This window comes from Nicotiana tabacum, chromosome 14, assembly GCF_000715075.1.
Source record: "Nicotiana tabacum cultivar K326 chromosome 14, ASM71507v2, whole genome shotgun sequence".
NCBI classification, from domain to species: Eukaryota; Viridiplantae; Streptophyta; class Magnoliopsida; order Solanales; family Solanaceae; genus Nicotiana; species Nicotiana tabacum.
Window position 1 is genome coordinate 16,016,305 of NC_134093.1, and position 15,992 is coordinate 16,032,296.

The 15,992-nt window shown below is 35.0% G+C and overlaps 1 protein-coding gene across 3 annotated transcripts; it reads right to left on the reverse strand.

Annotated features, from left to right (window-relative positions):
• Positions 1-6,494: 6,494 nt before the first annotated feature.
• Positions 6,495-13,532, reverse strand: LOC107830603 (cryptochrome-1). 3 transcript variants are annotated; one of them, XM_016658224.2, is made up of 6 exons: positions 13,406-13,532; positions 12,246-12,584; positions 10,178-10,399; positions 9,252-9,958; positions 6,997-7,675; positions 6,495-6,817 (listed from the first exon to the last, which is right to left on the reverse strand). In XM_016658224.2, exons 2-6 carry the CDS (start codon positions 12,556-12,558, stop codon positions 6,801-6,803), a joined length of 1,938 nt encoding a protein of 645 aa, XP_016513710.1. In that variant the 5' UTR covers positions 12,559-12,584; positions 13,406-13,532; the 3' UTR covers positions 6,495-6,800. The 3 variants fall into 3 exon arrangements, with proteins under 3 accessions (XP_016513710.1, XP_016513709.1, XP_016513708.1); XM_016658223.2 differs by having other exon boundaries at positions 13,346-13,481; XM_016658222.2 differs by having other exon boundaries at positions 12,806-13,446.
• Positions 13,533-15,992: the final 2,460 nt, after the last annotated feature.

Consider the following 15,992-nt stretch of genomic DNA (forward strand, 5'->3'; position numbering starts at 1 on the left):
TTAGCCATCATTCTGGTATCAAACCCATAGGCTTTTAAAAGTATTATTACCTGCCCGGACAGATCGATTTGATCTTAGTGAGCCTTAGCCAACTCGGCTCGGAGGTCTTTTATTTCCTCTCCCCTCTAGCCTAAGAGGAGTTTTAGGGAGTTCCTCTCTTCCGTAACCCGTTGAAGCTCGGCCTCGTATCGACGCAGCTTGGTTCGGGACCGAGAACATGATTCTCGATGAACTTTTGCGGTCTGCAAAGAAAGAAGAAATGAAGTTAGAAAAGAAAAGCAAACTTAAGAAAAACGCCGTATAATTTAAGGCTCACTTGATTCAAAGCCTGTTGCACTCCGTGAAAAAGATCTGATTCGTCACTTGTACCGGTAGCATCCTCGACACCGATAAACAGGTCACGAAAAGGATCCTCTCCATCATGAGGCCTATCTAACTCGAGGACCCCCAAAGCTTGGGCCTCCCGAATCGCCCCTGCGGAAAAAGCAGAAAAGGTGGGCGAGTCTTCGATTGCTACTGGCGCAAATGAATCACCTGGGCATTCTCTTTGGTTCTAAAAGATTCGAGAAGAGCTTGTTAAGACATACCTCCCGTTTGTTGGCTTCGATGGGAAGCATCCTCGATCTCCAACAACTCGGGGACTCTGCCCGAATCTTTCTCCGATATATCCACAGTTCGAGGCGGAGCCTTATGAACCACCATCGATCCAGTTGCCTGTGGAACGTCGGTGGTCTTCTTTGTTCGGGCCGCCAATGCAGACCCATCGTTCTCGTCTTCTTCTTCTTCTTCATCCCTCAGATGCATTCTATGGTCAAAGGGATGATATTCTTGTTCAGCTTACAAGCCGCCCTCTTCTTCGGTTTTGGATCTTCGGGAATTGAGGATATTTTCCTCTTATTATCTTTAACCGGCTTTGGGACAGAGGCCGAAGCCTCTTCCTTGATGGACAAGGGCCTCAAACCCGCATCTTTGCCCACACCTACATACGAAAAATTTTATTAAAGTGTGTGAAGAGCATCTTATTCGAATTACCAAAAGATACGAGAAAGGTGCTTATCGTGATTTGTGGCCGCCCATAGGCCCTTTGACAAGTCACGCCATGAGAGCTCGGCGTATGAGGAGGTCAAAACCAGAGCACGTACCCAGTTCTTAAAATCGGGCACTGCGCCAGGCATCCAGGGAACTGCTGCATCACAAAAGGGGAATTTTGGTGAGAAAGGAAATGAAAGAACAGAATAATAGGAAATAACAGCAGAATTACACTTACGCTTCATGTTCCACTCCTCAGGAAAAAGCATCTTTTCGGTCGGAATCAGGTCCGAAGTCCTTACTCGAACGAACCTGCCCATCCAGCCTTGATCTTTATCCTCGTCTATACTTGAGAAAAAATCCTTGGTAGCTTGACATTGGAGTTTTATTAACCCTCCTCGAAAAAGGTGAGGACGGTATAATCGAACAAGATGATCGAGGGTGAAAAGCATCCCCTCGATTTTACTCACAAAATATCGGATCAAAATAACGATCCACAAAAAGGAAGGATGTATCTGGCCTACGGTTATTAGGTATTTACGACAAAAATCTATAATAACAGGGTCAAGGGGACCTAACGTGAAAGGATAAGTATACACGCTTAAAAACCATCTCACATGAGTGGTAATATCCTCTTCGGGAGACGGTACTACCACTTCTTTGTTCTCCCAGTTACAATCTTTTTTTATCCGCTCGATGTGCTCCCGGGTTATCGAACAAATACTCGATACGGGCTCACATCGGCCAGGAACCGGTGAACCTTTATCGAGTTTGAAATCGGAGGTAAGAACACACGCCTCCAGAACACATTCCTTGGGACGTGGATCCACCGGTGTTTTGTCGGCGGCGGATTAAGAAGAAGAAGCTTTTTCGTTTTGGGGTACGGTTTTAATATCTTCACCATTTTGGATTTAAAGAAGGTGACAAAGATTTGGTAATTTAGAAGAAGAATTTTGCAAAGAGGAATCACAGATTTGCGAATGAACTTAGAGAATACGAAAAAGAACTTGGAAAATTTGGAAGACTGAAGATGTAAAAGTGGTAAATGATAAAAGGAAGGGCTATTTATAGGTTAAAGCAATGGCAGTTCAGTATCAGCGGTGGTCGACCACCGTCTGACATGCATTAAATGCCTTGAAAGACTAAATCGACGGGACAGCTATCACGTGTTTCATGGTCGAGCCCAATGTAAACGTCAGCTTATAATCCGATCGTGTCGTTGAAAAATCATATTATTTCTCACCACATCCTTCTCGAGAAACGAGGGGACTATCTGTATACGGTCAAAATAGATTTCGGCCTTCATACGATTGATCGAGGTCAAAACATAATGAATCGAAGTAAGTCTCCATAATGGGTTCCAAAGATGATACAAACAAGCTTCGAGCCCCGAGGGACCGATCAACGTCGAGCTCGATATCATTATCGAGCTCGAATCCAAATCGAACTATGATTCAAAGTAAGGTTATCGAACTTGTGATTCAGAAATCGACCCATATTGACCCCAAATCAATTCAAGGATCTGAGTCAGAATCGAGCTCAAGTCAAGATCGAGAGCTCGAGTCAAGACCGAAAACTCGAGTCAATATCGAGCTCATAGACAAGAGTCATTGCAATCCCACTAGAGGAGAGAATCTTGGCAGGAATTGTGAAAAAGATGATTTATCATGGGTCTCCCACTATGTATTTTTAATTATATCTAAAGTAATATCCCCCTACTATAAAGGGGATGGTTATCATTTCTGTAAGGACCGATTTTTTGCTTACATTGTAATTCAAGCATCATATTCTCCTATAGTGAAGAGTTGTTCTTTAAAACTTCTTAATTTGATTCCACTTGTTTAGTCCTAAAAATCATCTTCTTTAGAACCTTGTCTACTTTGCATTCTTTGAAATCCATACTTGATATTTCTATTTATCCTTACGATTTGTATTAAGCCACACCACATATCCTTAGAATTACGTACAAATTCAACTCTATTCGTTTTTCGGGTAAACAAGTAACAAATTAAATAGTATTAATCTCATCGTTGTTTACTGCTTCACGATTGTTTTATTCAGTTACTTATCAATAAGACGCGATATTTTTGTTAGTATTGAAAGTAGCAAGTAGGGGTGTACAAATAAAACCTACAAATTAACCGCACCAACCCGATAATCCGAGTCAAACCTAGAAAAAAAAACAACTATGGTTTGGTTTGGTGTTGGGAAAAAAACCCGACCATTTTGATTTGGTTTGGTTTTAACTAAAAAGTCAAACCGAAACCAAACCAACCCGATATTATATGTATAGAAGTTTTAAATATATTTAATACATAAAAATATTTTTGGTAGTGTAGTTTATAAATATTTCTTAAGCTTTTTCATAATTTTATCTTTTAGCGTATTATTTCAAGCTTGGGCTTATAATTTTTGGATGCTCCAATAAGTTTTATAGTCCATAAATGTTAGTAACTCAAATAAATCCTAGACCAAAATTAAATCAATACTAATGCTAATAAAAGACATTCAATTCAATTATACTATGGATGAAAATAGTGTTTGATATCTATTTTTTAGTTTTTCCATGGTTTAGATAAAATATATAACTTATTTTTCTTTTAGTGGTTAGTCATGTAAATAATAGTACTTATTAGTCATAATTTTAAATTATGTTTGTTTTCATTATGGTTTATTAATAATATTTATTTTATGCAATTTTATTATCTTTATTGTTGAATATTTTAGTACAATGCCATGAGTCGTCTCATATTTATATTATTTTATTGAAAAACACCTTATATAATTTTGTCTTACTAGGATTAAAGAAATATTTGGAGTAGCACAAATTTTACGTTTTGTGCTATGAAGACTTTATGTGAAAAAAAATGAAAAAACCCGAAAATCCAAAAAACCCGAGAAAAATCGAGATTAAAAAATCCGACTTTTATTGGTTTGGTATTTAGATTTAATAACCCGATACAATTGGTTTGATTTGGTAATTAGAAAATTCAACCCGACACATGTACACCCCTAGTAGCAAGTATCTCTTAGAATAATCGAAATATAGGTAAATTGTTCAGATACGATCATTACCAAAAAAAAAAAATAGTAACGCGAGGGTGATTTGACCATAATCAAAGGAGACACGTCCAACAATTTATGCTTAATTTCTTAGGTATTTGACCTCAAACAATGAAGTACAATTTGTACAGATAATTAAGGTGACTCATATATTTTGCTATACTGGCCAAATCAAAAACATCGGCCAGCTAGGCCTAGTGTGTGCAAAGCTTATAAATTCCAAAAGATACTTTTAAAATGTTAAAATTATCACATATTAAAAGTTTGATTTATTAAACAATAATTTTGCACTAGACTTATCTTGTTCTTTGTGTGATTGTCCAAAAGGAAAAAAAATAGATTAAAAGAAAAAGCAATCTTTTCTGCTGTGTCTCAATGAGGAACTAGGTTGATCCCCTCGATAACTTTTAATAGTACAAAATTATTGGGAAAATTAGGTAAAGATAATACCAGAAATCTAGTTAGGGCATCTCCAACCCTCCCCATTTCTCCATAATGCAGCCATTTTTTGCCAAAATGTAGCTCCAATGCTCCCCCATTTTTGCCCCCAAAATGGGGATGAATAGTGTTACTCCAAATTTGGAGTGACACTATTCATCCCCTCCATTACTATTTATCATTATTTTATTATTATTTTTATTATTTAACTCTTTTAATTTATCTCTTTATATATACCTAATTATGTTTATATAATATATTTATAATATTAATTTTACATCTTAATTTTGGCATATAATTTTGATAAATTAAATTTCGTGCATTTATTATTTTTATGTAAAATTATAAGTTAATTTTATTATAAGTTATAATTGTACAAAACATATATAATCATCTCAAAAAATGAATGGTGCAAATATAAAATATTAAATGTTGCTAAAATTGAAAGGTGTGAATATAAAATATTAGATGTTGCTAAAATTGAAAAATACAAATTGAAAATACATTAAATGAAAAGATGCTGCAATTTGCACTTTGTTGCAATTTAGATGTTAAATGAAAGGTGTGAATATAAAATATTAGATGTTGTAACTTTTAGCTCGACACAAAAAAATTAAGGACAAAGATGTTCATTTTGCACTTCGTAATGCATTATTAGATCATTTATGTGAGCATACTAGAGGTGGAAATTGAATATTTATGAAATATTTAATTAGAATTTTACCATAATGTAATATGTATTTAATTATCTTGTATCTCAATGATTTCACTTTTATTTGAATTATCCGTTAATATATATAATCTATAATATTTGCTTACAAATTATATTATTTAAAAATTTATGGTATAAAATAATTTTATTTTAAATTATATGTGATGAATATGTAAAATAGAATAAAAGATAGAATTTCTTTAATAGAAATAAGAAAATAAAATTTAAATAAAAAATAATAATATAATATTGAAGAGAGAGAAGAATATAAAATGGAATATTTTTTTTTGGAGTAAAAAATGGAGTAATGATTGGAGTAACTTTACTCTATTTTGAAGGAGAAAATGGAGACAATGGTGGGAGATGGCCTTAGAGTTTTCTTTTGTTGCCCGTTAGGATAAAACTTTAAAATAAGTAACGTAAGGATTTCAGTGGTAATCAACTAGGTGAAACTTGAAAGTGACATAAATGGTGGGCTACATTTGGAAAAAAAGATATATTTGAGGACAAAAGGCATGTGTCAATGTATAGCAACAATTTCTTCTTCTTTTTTTCAAAATAAACAACAATAACAACAACAAATCCAGTAAATTCCTTTGGGAGGGTGAAATGTATATAGCTTTACCCCTATGTACTCTGGAAGGGTAGGGAGTCTGTTCCCGATCTTTTTTCAAAATAAAGAAACAAATATTTGGAGAAGACAAATCCGTATTAAGACCCATAGGAAGAACTTATCAATATAATCAAGTTGAGAGTAGACTTACCTTTGCTTGATTGAAAGATTTTGATTTCTAGTTTGAAACCCGTAGGCGTTTGGATATAATTTGGTTGAATTTAGATAATAAAAGTATTTGATATTGAAGTTGAAAAAAGGTATTTTGAAGTTGATCACAATTGTGTTAATTTGGACATCAAAATAAAAGGTTAGAAGTTTTGTGATTGAAAACTAAAAGACAAAACTTGAAATATTCCTAAAACCTGTTTTTCAAAATTCAAATTCTCTATTTGAAGTTAGAAATTAAAATAATAGACCAAATTGATAACAAACACGAATATATTTGTAAACCTAGTATGTCCCTTGCCTAATCAGATCAAGTATCAACTCTTCACCAGTGAAGAAAAAAGGACATTCCAGTGCACTAAACTCCAGTTATGCGCGGGTCGGGGAAGGGCCAGACCACTAATACATATGCAAAAATCTGTGAACTATAAGAATTCACAAGCACATCATATCCAAAGTAGACTGTGTTAATAGTTTCTCAAAACTGGATGACCTCTTTCATCTTTTATTACTATGAAATGAAATACAAGAGAAATTCATATTCAAGAATACAAATGCATGGTCAATATATGTAACTAAACAAAGTAGAGATTCAACCATGAATGTTGAATCTGAGCTGCTTCAGATGAGTTCTATCGTTACTACGTCAAACAAACTACAACCCCGCTAACGATTACCAGGTAGTTATTTACAAGACATGTTTAACAGAATCGCCGTTCCACTGCATATGCTGATTTGACTATATTTGTATCTCCTATTGAACAATTCCGAAAGAAATCATTGTGCTATAGCTCCTGCATGTGGAAAAAAGACAGGTTCGCGTCATGGTGAAGACTCGAACAGAGACAAGACAAAAGATTGAACAGAATTTTGTAAGAACGAAATTATTTATGTGGAAATACGTGAAGTTTTCCTGTTTTGAATGGAGAAATTAGACAAACAAAAACTCAACCTTAGGGTGTTCGAATCTTACCATTTTTGCCTGAATTGATTTCCATGTCAATCTCTTCTTCCTTTTGCAGCTTCACATGCGATGATGCTTCACACTCGAAGGATTTTCTGTCGTAAGACATGGAAATTGCTTGAGGTACTGAAAATGAATTTTTGCTGGTGGTCATTTGCTTTTTCATAGAAGAGGATTCTGCAGTCGAGCACAAGTCATCATCTGCCTTTGAGATCTTCCCTTCATTCTTGATATTGCAGCTAAGCCAGTTATCTTTGAGCTTCTTTTCTTCTTCGGCTGGCTTTGGTCTCTTCTTATTTGTGCTCCCCTTTTGCATTGATGGCACCCTCTGATCATAAGATGAACTGCTCGGGCAAGGCGCTTTTCCCTTTACAACCTTTGGATTGGCCAAGTCTCCAACACTGTCAGAGTTATCAAAAACAACTTCGTTGGTTCCATTTGCATCTGCGGCGTTTGTGGCTGCTTCTTTTTCTCGCATGATAAATATAGCTTGCATTAGACGATCCCTCGCAACATCTACATCAATTATAGGGTTCGGATAATTCATTCCGAGTTCCACCCCCGCAGCCTTGAGCACAGTAAGAGGTGCATCCCAAGGATGATGGATCCACTCAGCTGGCATTCGTGCCAGCTCAGGTAGCCAATGCCTCACATATTCACCCTCCGGATCGTAGTTGAATCCTTGAACCTGCATGAAGAGTTGGCGAGACTAAATAAGCTTTGAACTCATCAACTAGATGCCCCAAATATACACTGTGCTTATAGCTGTTGGGTTTAAAGCTTGGTTTAGCTTAAAATAGGGTGAATGTGAAATGGAGGAAAAATGAAATTTTGATTTTCCCTCCTTTACAAAGGAACATTGTCCCATATTGGAGGAGGAAAGCTCATTTGTTGAGTATATATATGATTACACTTCTTCTAGCTCTTAAAGAGTTGAGAAGAAGGCAAGCCTCGTGCTGTCATCATCATCATCATCATTGCTCGGCTTCGGATTGATTAATTTGTTGGACCAAATTTATTTGTTAAATATTAATATTTACGTGAACGGTCATCTTGAAGAGTTGCACCTCTTCATTTAAACCCAACCTGTAGGCTATAAATAGCATGTCATTCCCTCAGATTTTCCTTACGAAAATTCTGAATTCTCCTCTTCCTTTCTTCATTGTTTTTTATTTTACAAAACAAATAACATAAGTGTGATTGCTGCCGCCATTTGTGTTCGTTGAAATACTGGGGTTTGAAGTACCGCTACACTAGTGTGTAATCCGTTCTATCCTGGGAGGAAATAATCCATAACCTCGGGTATTAGGAGGGGATTAAGTTCCTTAAGGAAACACTGTGAATTTAGTGGGCTCGGATTAATTTCTACTTCTTCTACATTTCTGTTTCTCAGTTGTTTTTCTTCTCCAAAATTATTTTACAAATACAGTATACTAACAATAGCAACAATAACAACAACCACAAGCCCAGTGGAGTCCCACAAGTGGGGTATGGGGAAGGTAGCGTGTACGCAAAACTTACTCTGATCTTAGGAGGTATAGAGGCTGTTATACACCATGCTTATAGCTACGCATAAAAATAAAAAAACAGATTCTTTTCTCAATTTAGAGTAGTTGAAATTCACAGGACAGGTTCTTCTTTCAATTAGAATAGTCGGACACTATCGGATATCACAAGAAACTAATAAGACTTGAAAATCCTGACTCGCAGAATATATGCGTGGCTTTAAATATTTTATAAGGAGGAAAAGAAATTAACTTTTGTTCCAGAAAATGATCGATCAATCCAACCAGTACCATTTCCATACCAAGGTAATTTTTCCAGGCTTCGACATAATTTTTGTGTCCATTATGTACACATATTAAAGCACCCTGCGTATCTCCACTTTGCATCCGCTGCTACAATAAAAATCAAGCTTTGCTTCACCATCTGTCATGACTTTAGAGTAACCCCTAACTCCCAGCTCCAATAAAGGAGAGAAAAGAAATACTAGATCTCATACAACTTAAAAATGTAGCAGAGGAAGTAGAGAGGCTGCTATTGATAAAAGGCGAAGCATAAGTGGAGTCCACAAAACTATAATGTCAAGTTGAAAAAAAAGGAAAGGGAATGTTTTTCTTGGGTTTGGCATGATTACGCAGTCTCTTCTGCCAGAAAAATGGACTAGAGAAAACAAAACCATGCCAAGAAACATCATCTACTACTTCATCCACAATATATCGGCATTAATAGACATAGGCCATATAAGCATAAACCTGACATACCTCTGGGTTATCTAGGCGCTCAAGTTCATGACCATCTGGCAAGCTACCAGAGATATATTGCCAACCAATAATATCGCTTTCTAAATCCGCATCCAAGAGTGTATCCCAAAAGTACTTCATCCCCCATTGCCATGGCAGAAGTAAAAACTTCACAAAGAAACTTGCCACAATAACTCGTATTTTATTATGAATCCATCCAGTTGCCCAAAGCTCTCTCATTCCTGCATCTACTAACGGATAACCAGTCCGACCCTGTCGCCATGCCTTAAAATGGGCCTGATCAGCATTCCAAGGGAAAAACTTCAGGTTGTTCAGTAATGATCTTTCATGAGTAAATGGGAAATTAAAACAGATATAGCGGGAATACTCTCGAAGCCCAATAGCTCTAAGGTAAAGACTAGCACTCTCGTCTCCAACAGAGTTCCCCTCTTTGGTCCATAGTATCTGCTTCAAACGCACACTGTTGAAAACCTTCCTCACACTTACTTCTCCAAAGTGGAGATAAGGAGACAAAAGAGATGTCGAGTTTCCCCCGACTCTCAGCCTATCCTTTGAGTAAGCAAGTACTTGGTTCTCTACAAACTCTGTTAAGGCCTTGTCTGCATTGCTCCAACCTGGTGCCCATCCTTTCCCCAGTAATGCATTACTAGACTTTTCTGACTCATTTTCCAGTCCCAATTCCTCAACCGAACACATTTTAACTGATCCTGTCAATGGGAGAGATGAAAATTATCAGGTTTTTCTATAGGTTTATGATACGATGTGTTTAAAATATAAAGCATCTAAGAAATGGTAAACATTGTTCAATATCAGTATTAACCATATTTTTACGAGACATCCAAGAGATGGCGAACAATGGATGAAGTGATGCTCAGTGTATTTCAAAATGTTCAACAAGAATGAGATTATCTATTTTTCAGGCATACCTGCAGCTGGAGTTAATCTCCAAGGCGGAAGGTGAGAAACGGGTTCTTTTTGGAGACGCAAAGACTTCTCCCAGTATGCATCAAAAGTAGTAAAAACTTTTCCATCATCGTCGTAGACTTCCCATGGTTCATTCAGTAAGTCCCCATTGTAGCTCTGAACAGATACGCCAAGTTCCCCCAGCTTTTGCTTGATATTGTGGTCACGAACAAGTGAAACAGGATCTAAATCAAACAGGAAAATGATCATGTACTTCCTCAGAATCAGAAACCAGGCACATCAGATCATTTAGAGTCCTAGGTGTTCATTCAACTTGTAACTTTTTTTAATTTGAATGATCCTTCTATGTTCTATAGATCCAGCCAATAAGAGGGGAATTGTCAACATTAGAAATGAGCAGCTCCCCTTACATTTCTTAAGCCTTCAAATGTTGAGTGAAAAATGCTTCCATGTGATTTCAATGGAGCAAGGGCAAAGGTAAAATTGTGATGACTATCTTGTATCTCGGAACATAGGCAAAAATACTTCAATGTACCATTAAGGTGCTGTTTATAGGTTTGTTTTTCACTCGGTTAGGAATGATAGACCATCTTTGGACACCTACCTGGTAATTTAATCAGCTTCCAAGAGAATGGTGTCAATTCAAGTTAAGTGCACCAAAACTTTGTTGAAGGTCATATTCTATTCATACGGACTCTTACCATCGTTGAGAACATTACTTTATTATGTCTGTGTAACCTTCATTTACTAGTGAAACAGAGAAACAACAAAACAAAGCAAAAGAAAAGAAGTAAAGAACCAAAAGCCAAAAGCTTCAATAAGTTTGCAAGAAAAAAGAGAAATCACAAACAGCTCTGCTTCCATGGAGTGAAAATTCTGGGTTATCCAAGTCCAATCAACAACAACAATAACATACCCAGTATATTCCCACAAGTGAGGCCTGGGGAGGGTAGTGTGTACACAGACCTTACAGTATTCCCACAAGTGAGGTCTGGGGAGTTAAAAGCTGTTTCCGATAGACCCTCGGCTCAAGTAAGCACAATATCAGTAGTAAAGAAATGCAACATAGAAAATGAACAAGTCATGGAAAGGGAACACAGCCAACAGCGGGATATTAACAAACCGATACACAAGCAATATCAAGTAATAGTATGAGTCCAAGAGTATGCCAGAACTAGAGTAATACTATAAAGCTACCGGTATGTAAGGGGATATTCTTTACTACCCAATATTCCTCTACCCTAATTTTCGACCTCCATACCCTCCTATTAAGGGTTATCCAAGTCCAATCAAAATGTCATTTTCACTTAGACTTGTGAACATTCCTGAGGAGCATTTCCAGACTACAGAAGGCACTTTCACATCAAAGAGAGCATTTATTCCAACATAAGCACTGATTCATTAGAGGAATTGAACTTATTAATCATAGTCTACTAAGATCTGCACATAACTAGATTCTTTTCTTAGAAGCCTCTTCTACTGTATTATATAAATTAGCCTTCACTGCCCGCCCCACCCCTATATTTAATCTTAAGTAAGTTGAGTCAATTCAATGAAGTGAACAGCACAACCTCTTTGTTTGAAGCTTTGCCAGGACACTTCTATTTATTTCTATTAACTACATCAGATAATCCAGAGTGGCTTTGATGCTTATGAAAATTATGGCATGTAAGTTATTACCATCCTAACTAAACAATACCGAGCTTTCTCTCTTGTTCTCTTTTCGCTGTACAATTAGTGCTTTTTAACAGATTGGAATGCTTAAAGCCTTAAATCCCAGAAGAGATCTGCTTTCTGCGATAGCAAATCATGTTCTTTCAGAAATTCAGAAGTATAATATCTCCAATATGTCTAAAACTTCAATCCCCTTGATAAGTTGTATTACCCTTTTTCCTTTCCATATAATTAAAGAACAAAAAAGCTAATTGGAAATTATTTCTTTTGAAAGTTCAATGGATTAGATCTATCAAATTAGCTCACAATACAAAATTAACAAAAACAAGAGGTTTTGTCCATAGAATCAAAAACATTAATTCTAACTGCAATAGCCAAATGAAGGTTACAACTCACCATATAGATGATTATACACAACTTTTGTCGCCCCAACAGCTTCGATGCAGTCCAAGAGAGCAGAAAGTGTACTCTGAGCTTTGATCATCACAAGTTCAGCACCAAGAGATTTCAAAGACTGTTCCAATTGAATAAGAGATTGTTTCAGCCACCATCTTGAAACTCTACCGGGATAAAATTGCCCTTCTTCTTTAGGACACCATATAAACACTGGAAATACACTCCCATTCCTAGTAGCAGCTGCTAAAGCTGGATTATCCTCAATTCTCAAATCCCTCCTAAACCATACAATTGTCTTAGAATTGCTCTCCATTTCCAACTACTCGGTTTCCACAAATCCTACAAAAATTTGGCAAAAACCAAATAATCCTCAAGTAAATATCTTCACTTCAGCTCTTCAACACAAATCTTGGAATATCATAAAAATCCAATCTTGCTCAAAATTCAATTTAATTTCTCATCATATTCCCAAGAAAACCATCATACGTAGTGAAAAATCATATTTTGGCGAAAAATAACTAAAGCCAACTAGCAATAATACTCAAGAAACCAAACAATACCCCAACTATAATATCTTCACTTCAGCTCATCAACCCAAATCTTGGAATATCATAAAAATCCAATCTTGCTCAAAATTCAGTCCAGTTTCTCATCATATTCCCAAGAAAACCATCATACTTAGTTAAAAATCATATTTTGCCAAAACCCAACTAAAGCCAACTAGAAATAATACTCAAGAAACTATAGCTCCTCAACCCAAACCTTGGAATATTATAAAAATCCCATCTTGCTCAAAATTCAGTCCAATTTTTCATCATATTCCCAAGAAAAACATCATACTTAGTTAAAAATCATATTTTGTCAAAACCCAACTAAAGACAACTAGCAATAATACTCAAGAAACCAAGAATCTCACTCATATCAATAATTCACCCAAAAACAAAAAAACATAAAAAAAAATCAAGTATAAACATGTCAGAAGAGGACCAATAAGGGATTAATGAAAGATGTACTACTGAATTTTAGTACTGAGATTGGTATAACCAAAGCAAAAAATCAAAGAAGACAAAATTTAAGAGCAACTATTAGAAACATCTCACATGGGGTATTAAATCTAGCTAAGATGCAAAAAGAAAAAGATAGTGAGTTAAAGATTAGACTTCTGTGATCAAGTGGAATGTCTTCAAGACAAGCAGCCCATAATCAGCTCTCTAAAAGAATAATACTTAAAAAATGTCATCTGCAGGACCACTACTAAGAATAGAAATAAATGAAAATAATTAAAATGGATTAACAGCTTTCCATTTATGTAAGAATATGGGAGTGTTTTGTTAGATTGGCGTAATCGGTAAAGTTGTTGTCATTAACCGCAAAAATATGCTTATTGTAGAAAGTAGAGTAAAACGCTTGCAAAAATACAGGTAAAACTACATATCAATAGATTTTTATGATCCGGCTCTTTCCGAACCCCGTGTATCTTAGTGCACCGGACTGATTTTTTTTTCTTTGGTGTGTGTGAGGCTTAGTTAAGACCTTTAACAGTTATTTGGATTCTTGATTGTTCTTCACTTAGAATATGCTCAAATTATTTTTCCATGTTGGTTTGTATTTAATTTATTTTTGTATTAGGTATCTTGCTAAATAACATGTCATGTCATACAAACTTTTGGATTTGATTTCATGCTAATTATAGTATCTAACATCATTCCACTTTTCGGTGGCCGTCTTTTGTTTATTTTGTTACATACTTGAATCGTAATTACAACTTTTGTTGCATTCTCAATTTCTAATGCTTTCAATTTTTTCGCATAACAAACTTAACATTCTTATACACCATTAAATTACCATATTCGTTTGCCACGTAAAATTAGTTATATGCAAATTTTGGATAATATTATGCGAGACGATATAAAATATACTAAGAAGGTCCAAATATACCCATGTACTTTCAAAAATGGTCTAAGAATACCCCTCGTTATACTATTGGGTTATCTATACCCCTGCAGTCATACTTTGGTTCAAATATACCCCTCATTTAAACGGAGGAACACATGTCATCGTCATGTTGGTCAATCCTAAATATCTCCTAATTAATTAAAAATACTCATTACACATACCCGAAAAATAATTTTCTAAAGCAATTTTTTTTTTCGTAAAAACTAGAAAAAACTGAAATGTTTTTTACTAAAAACTAAAAAAAATGAAAATATTTTTTTTTCCATTTTTTACAAAAATATCTGCTTCAAAAAAAATGAAAAATATTTTTTAAAACAATATTTTTGTAAAAACTAGAGAGAAAAAACTGAAAAATAATTTTCTAAAGCAATTAAAAACTGAAAAAACTGAATTCTTTTTAACTAAAAACTGAAAAAAAATATTTGTTTTTTCAGTTTTTATAAAAATATTGCTTTAGAAAATTGCTTTTTAGTTTTTGTTTTTTAATTTTTACAAAATAAATTGCTTTAGAAATTATTTTTTAGTTTTTTTTAAAACAATATTTTTCTAAAAACTAGAAAAAACAAATATTTTCTTTTTTTTTAAGTTTTTAGTTAAAAAGAATTCAGTTTTTTTCAGTTTTTAATTGCTTTAGAAAGTTATTTTTCAATTTTATTTTTTAGTTTTTACAAATACATTGTTTTAGAAAGTATTTTTCAGTTTTTCTTTTAAGCAGATTTTTTTGTAAAAAATGGAAGAAAAAAAAATATTTTCTTTTTTTCAGTTTTTAGTAAAAAAAAATCAGTTTTTTCCAGTTTTTACTAAGGCTGTCCAACGGGACGGGACGTCCCGTCCCACTTAATTCTAAACGGGATGGGCCCATGTTAAACGGGACACGGGATGGGACGGGATGGCCATTTCGTCCCGTCCCGTCCCGTCCCGTCTCATCCCGTCCCGTCCCGCCTGTCCCGCGTCCTTTTTTTTTTTTGAATTTTAGTCGTTCGGCAACGGCTCCAGTTACTTACTAAATTTTAGAAAACTTTTATTATGCTACAAAATAATTTTCTGGTATATATTATCATACTATTACACAAATATTATGGTATATTTGTGAAATTTCTATTGTATTTGGTAAGTATAAAACTAATCCAACAAATGCACCAGCCATTAATGAAATGATTGCAAAATTTAAAAAGTATTTTTTCCCTATTCCCCAAGTTTATTTAATTTCTACTATACTTAACCTATCTTTAAAATTAAGAGGTGCAAAGGGACTTGTTCGTAAAATTTATGAGAATTTGGCAATTCAAGAAAATGAACAACCATCTCTCGAATACTGTCAAGCTAACATATATTCTTATGTTAGAATTTAGATCAATGTTTGATAAATATAAATCTTTGGAAACAACAGGTGGTGAAACTTTTCCTTCTACTTCTAAGTCTAGAGTAGAAGTTCTATGGGAAGATATGGATGATATAACAGGTTTTGATTCCTCTATTGATGATGAACTTGATTCTTATCTTAATCAAGGATTGGAAAGTATTAAAGACGAAGAAAGTAACGAACAACTTTTGGCATGGTGGAGGGAGCGTGGCAAGACTTTTCCAACACTTTCAATAACGGCCCGAGATATCCTTGCTATTCAAGCATCATCAGTAGCATCGGAGAGTGCTTTTAGCGCGGCAAGATTTCAAATCGGAGATCATAGACATTCATTAGCGGAGGACATGCTAGAGATTTCCGTATTATTCAGAGATTGGATTAATTCAGAAAGAAGAAGTCTTGATTTTGAAAAATTAACCACTAGAGAA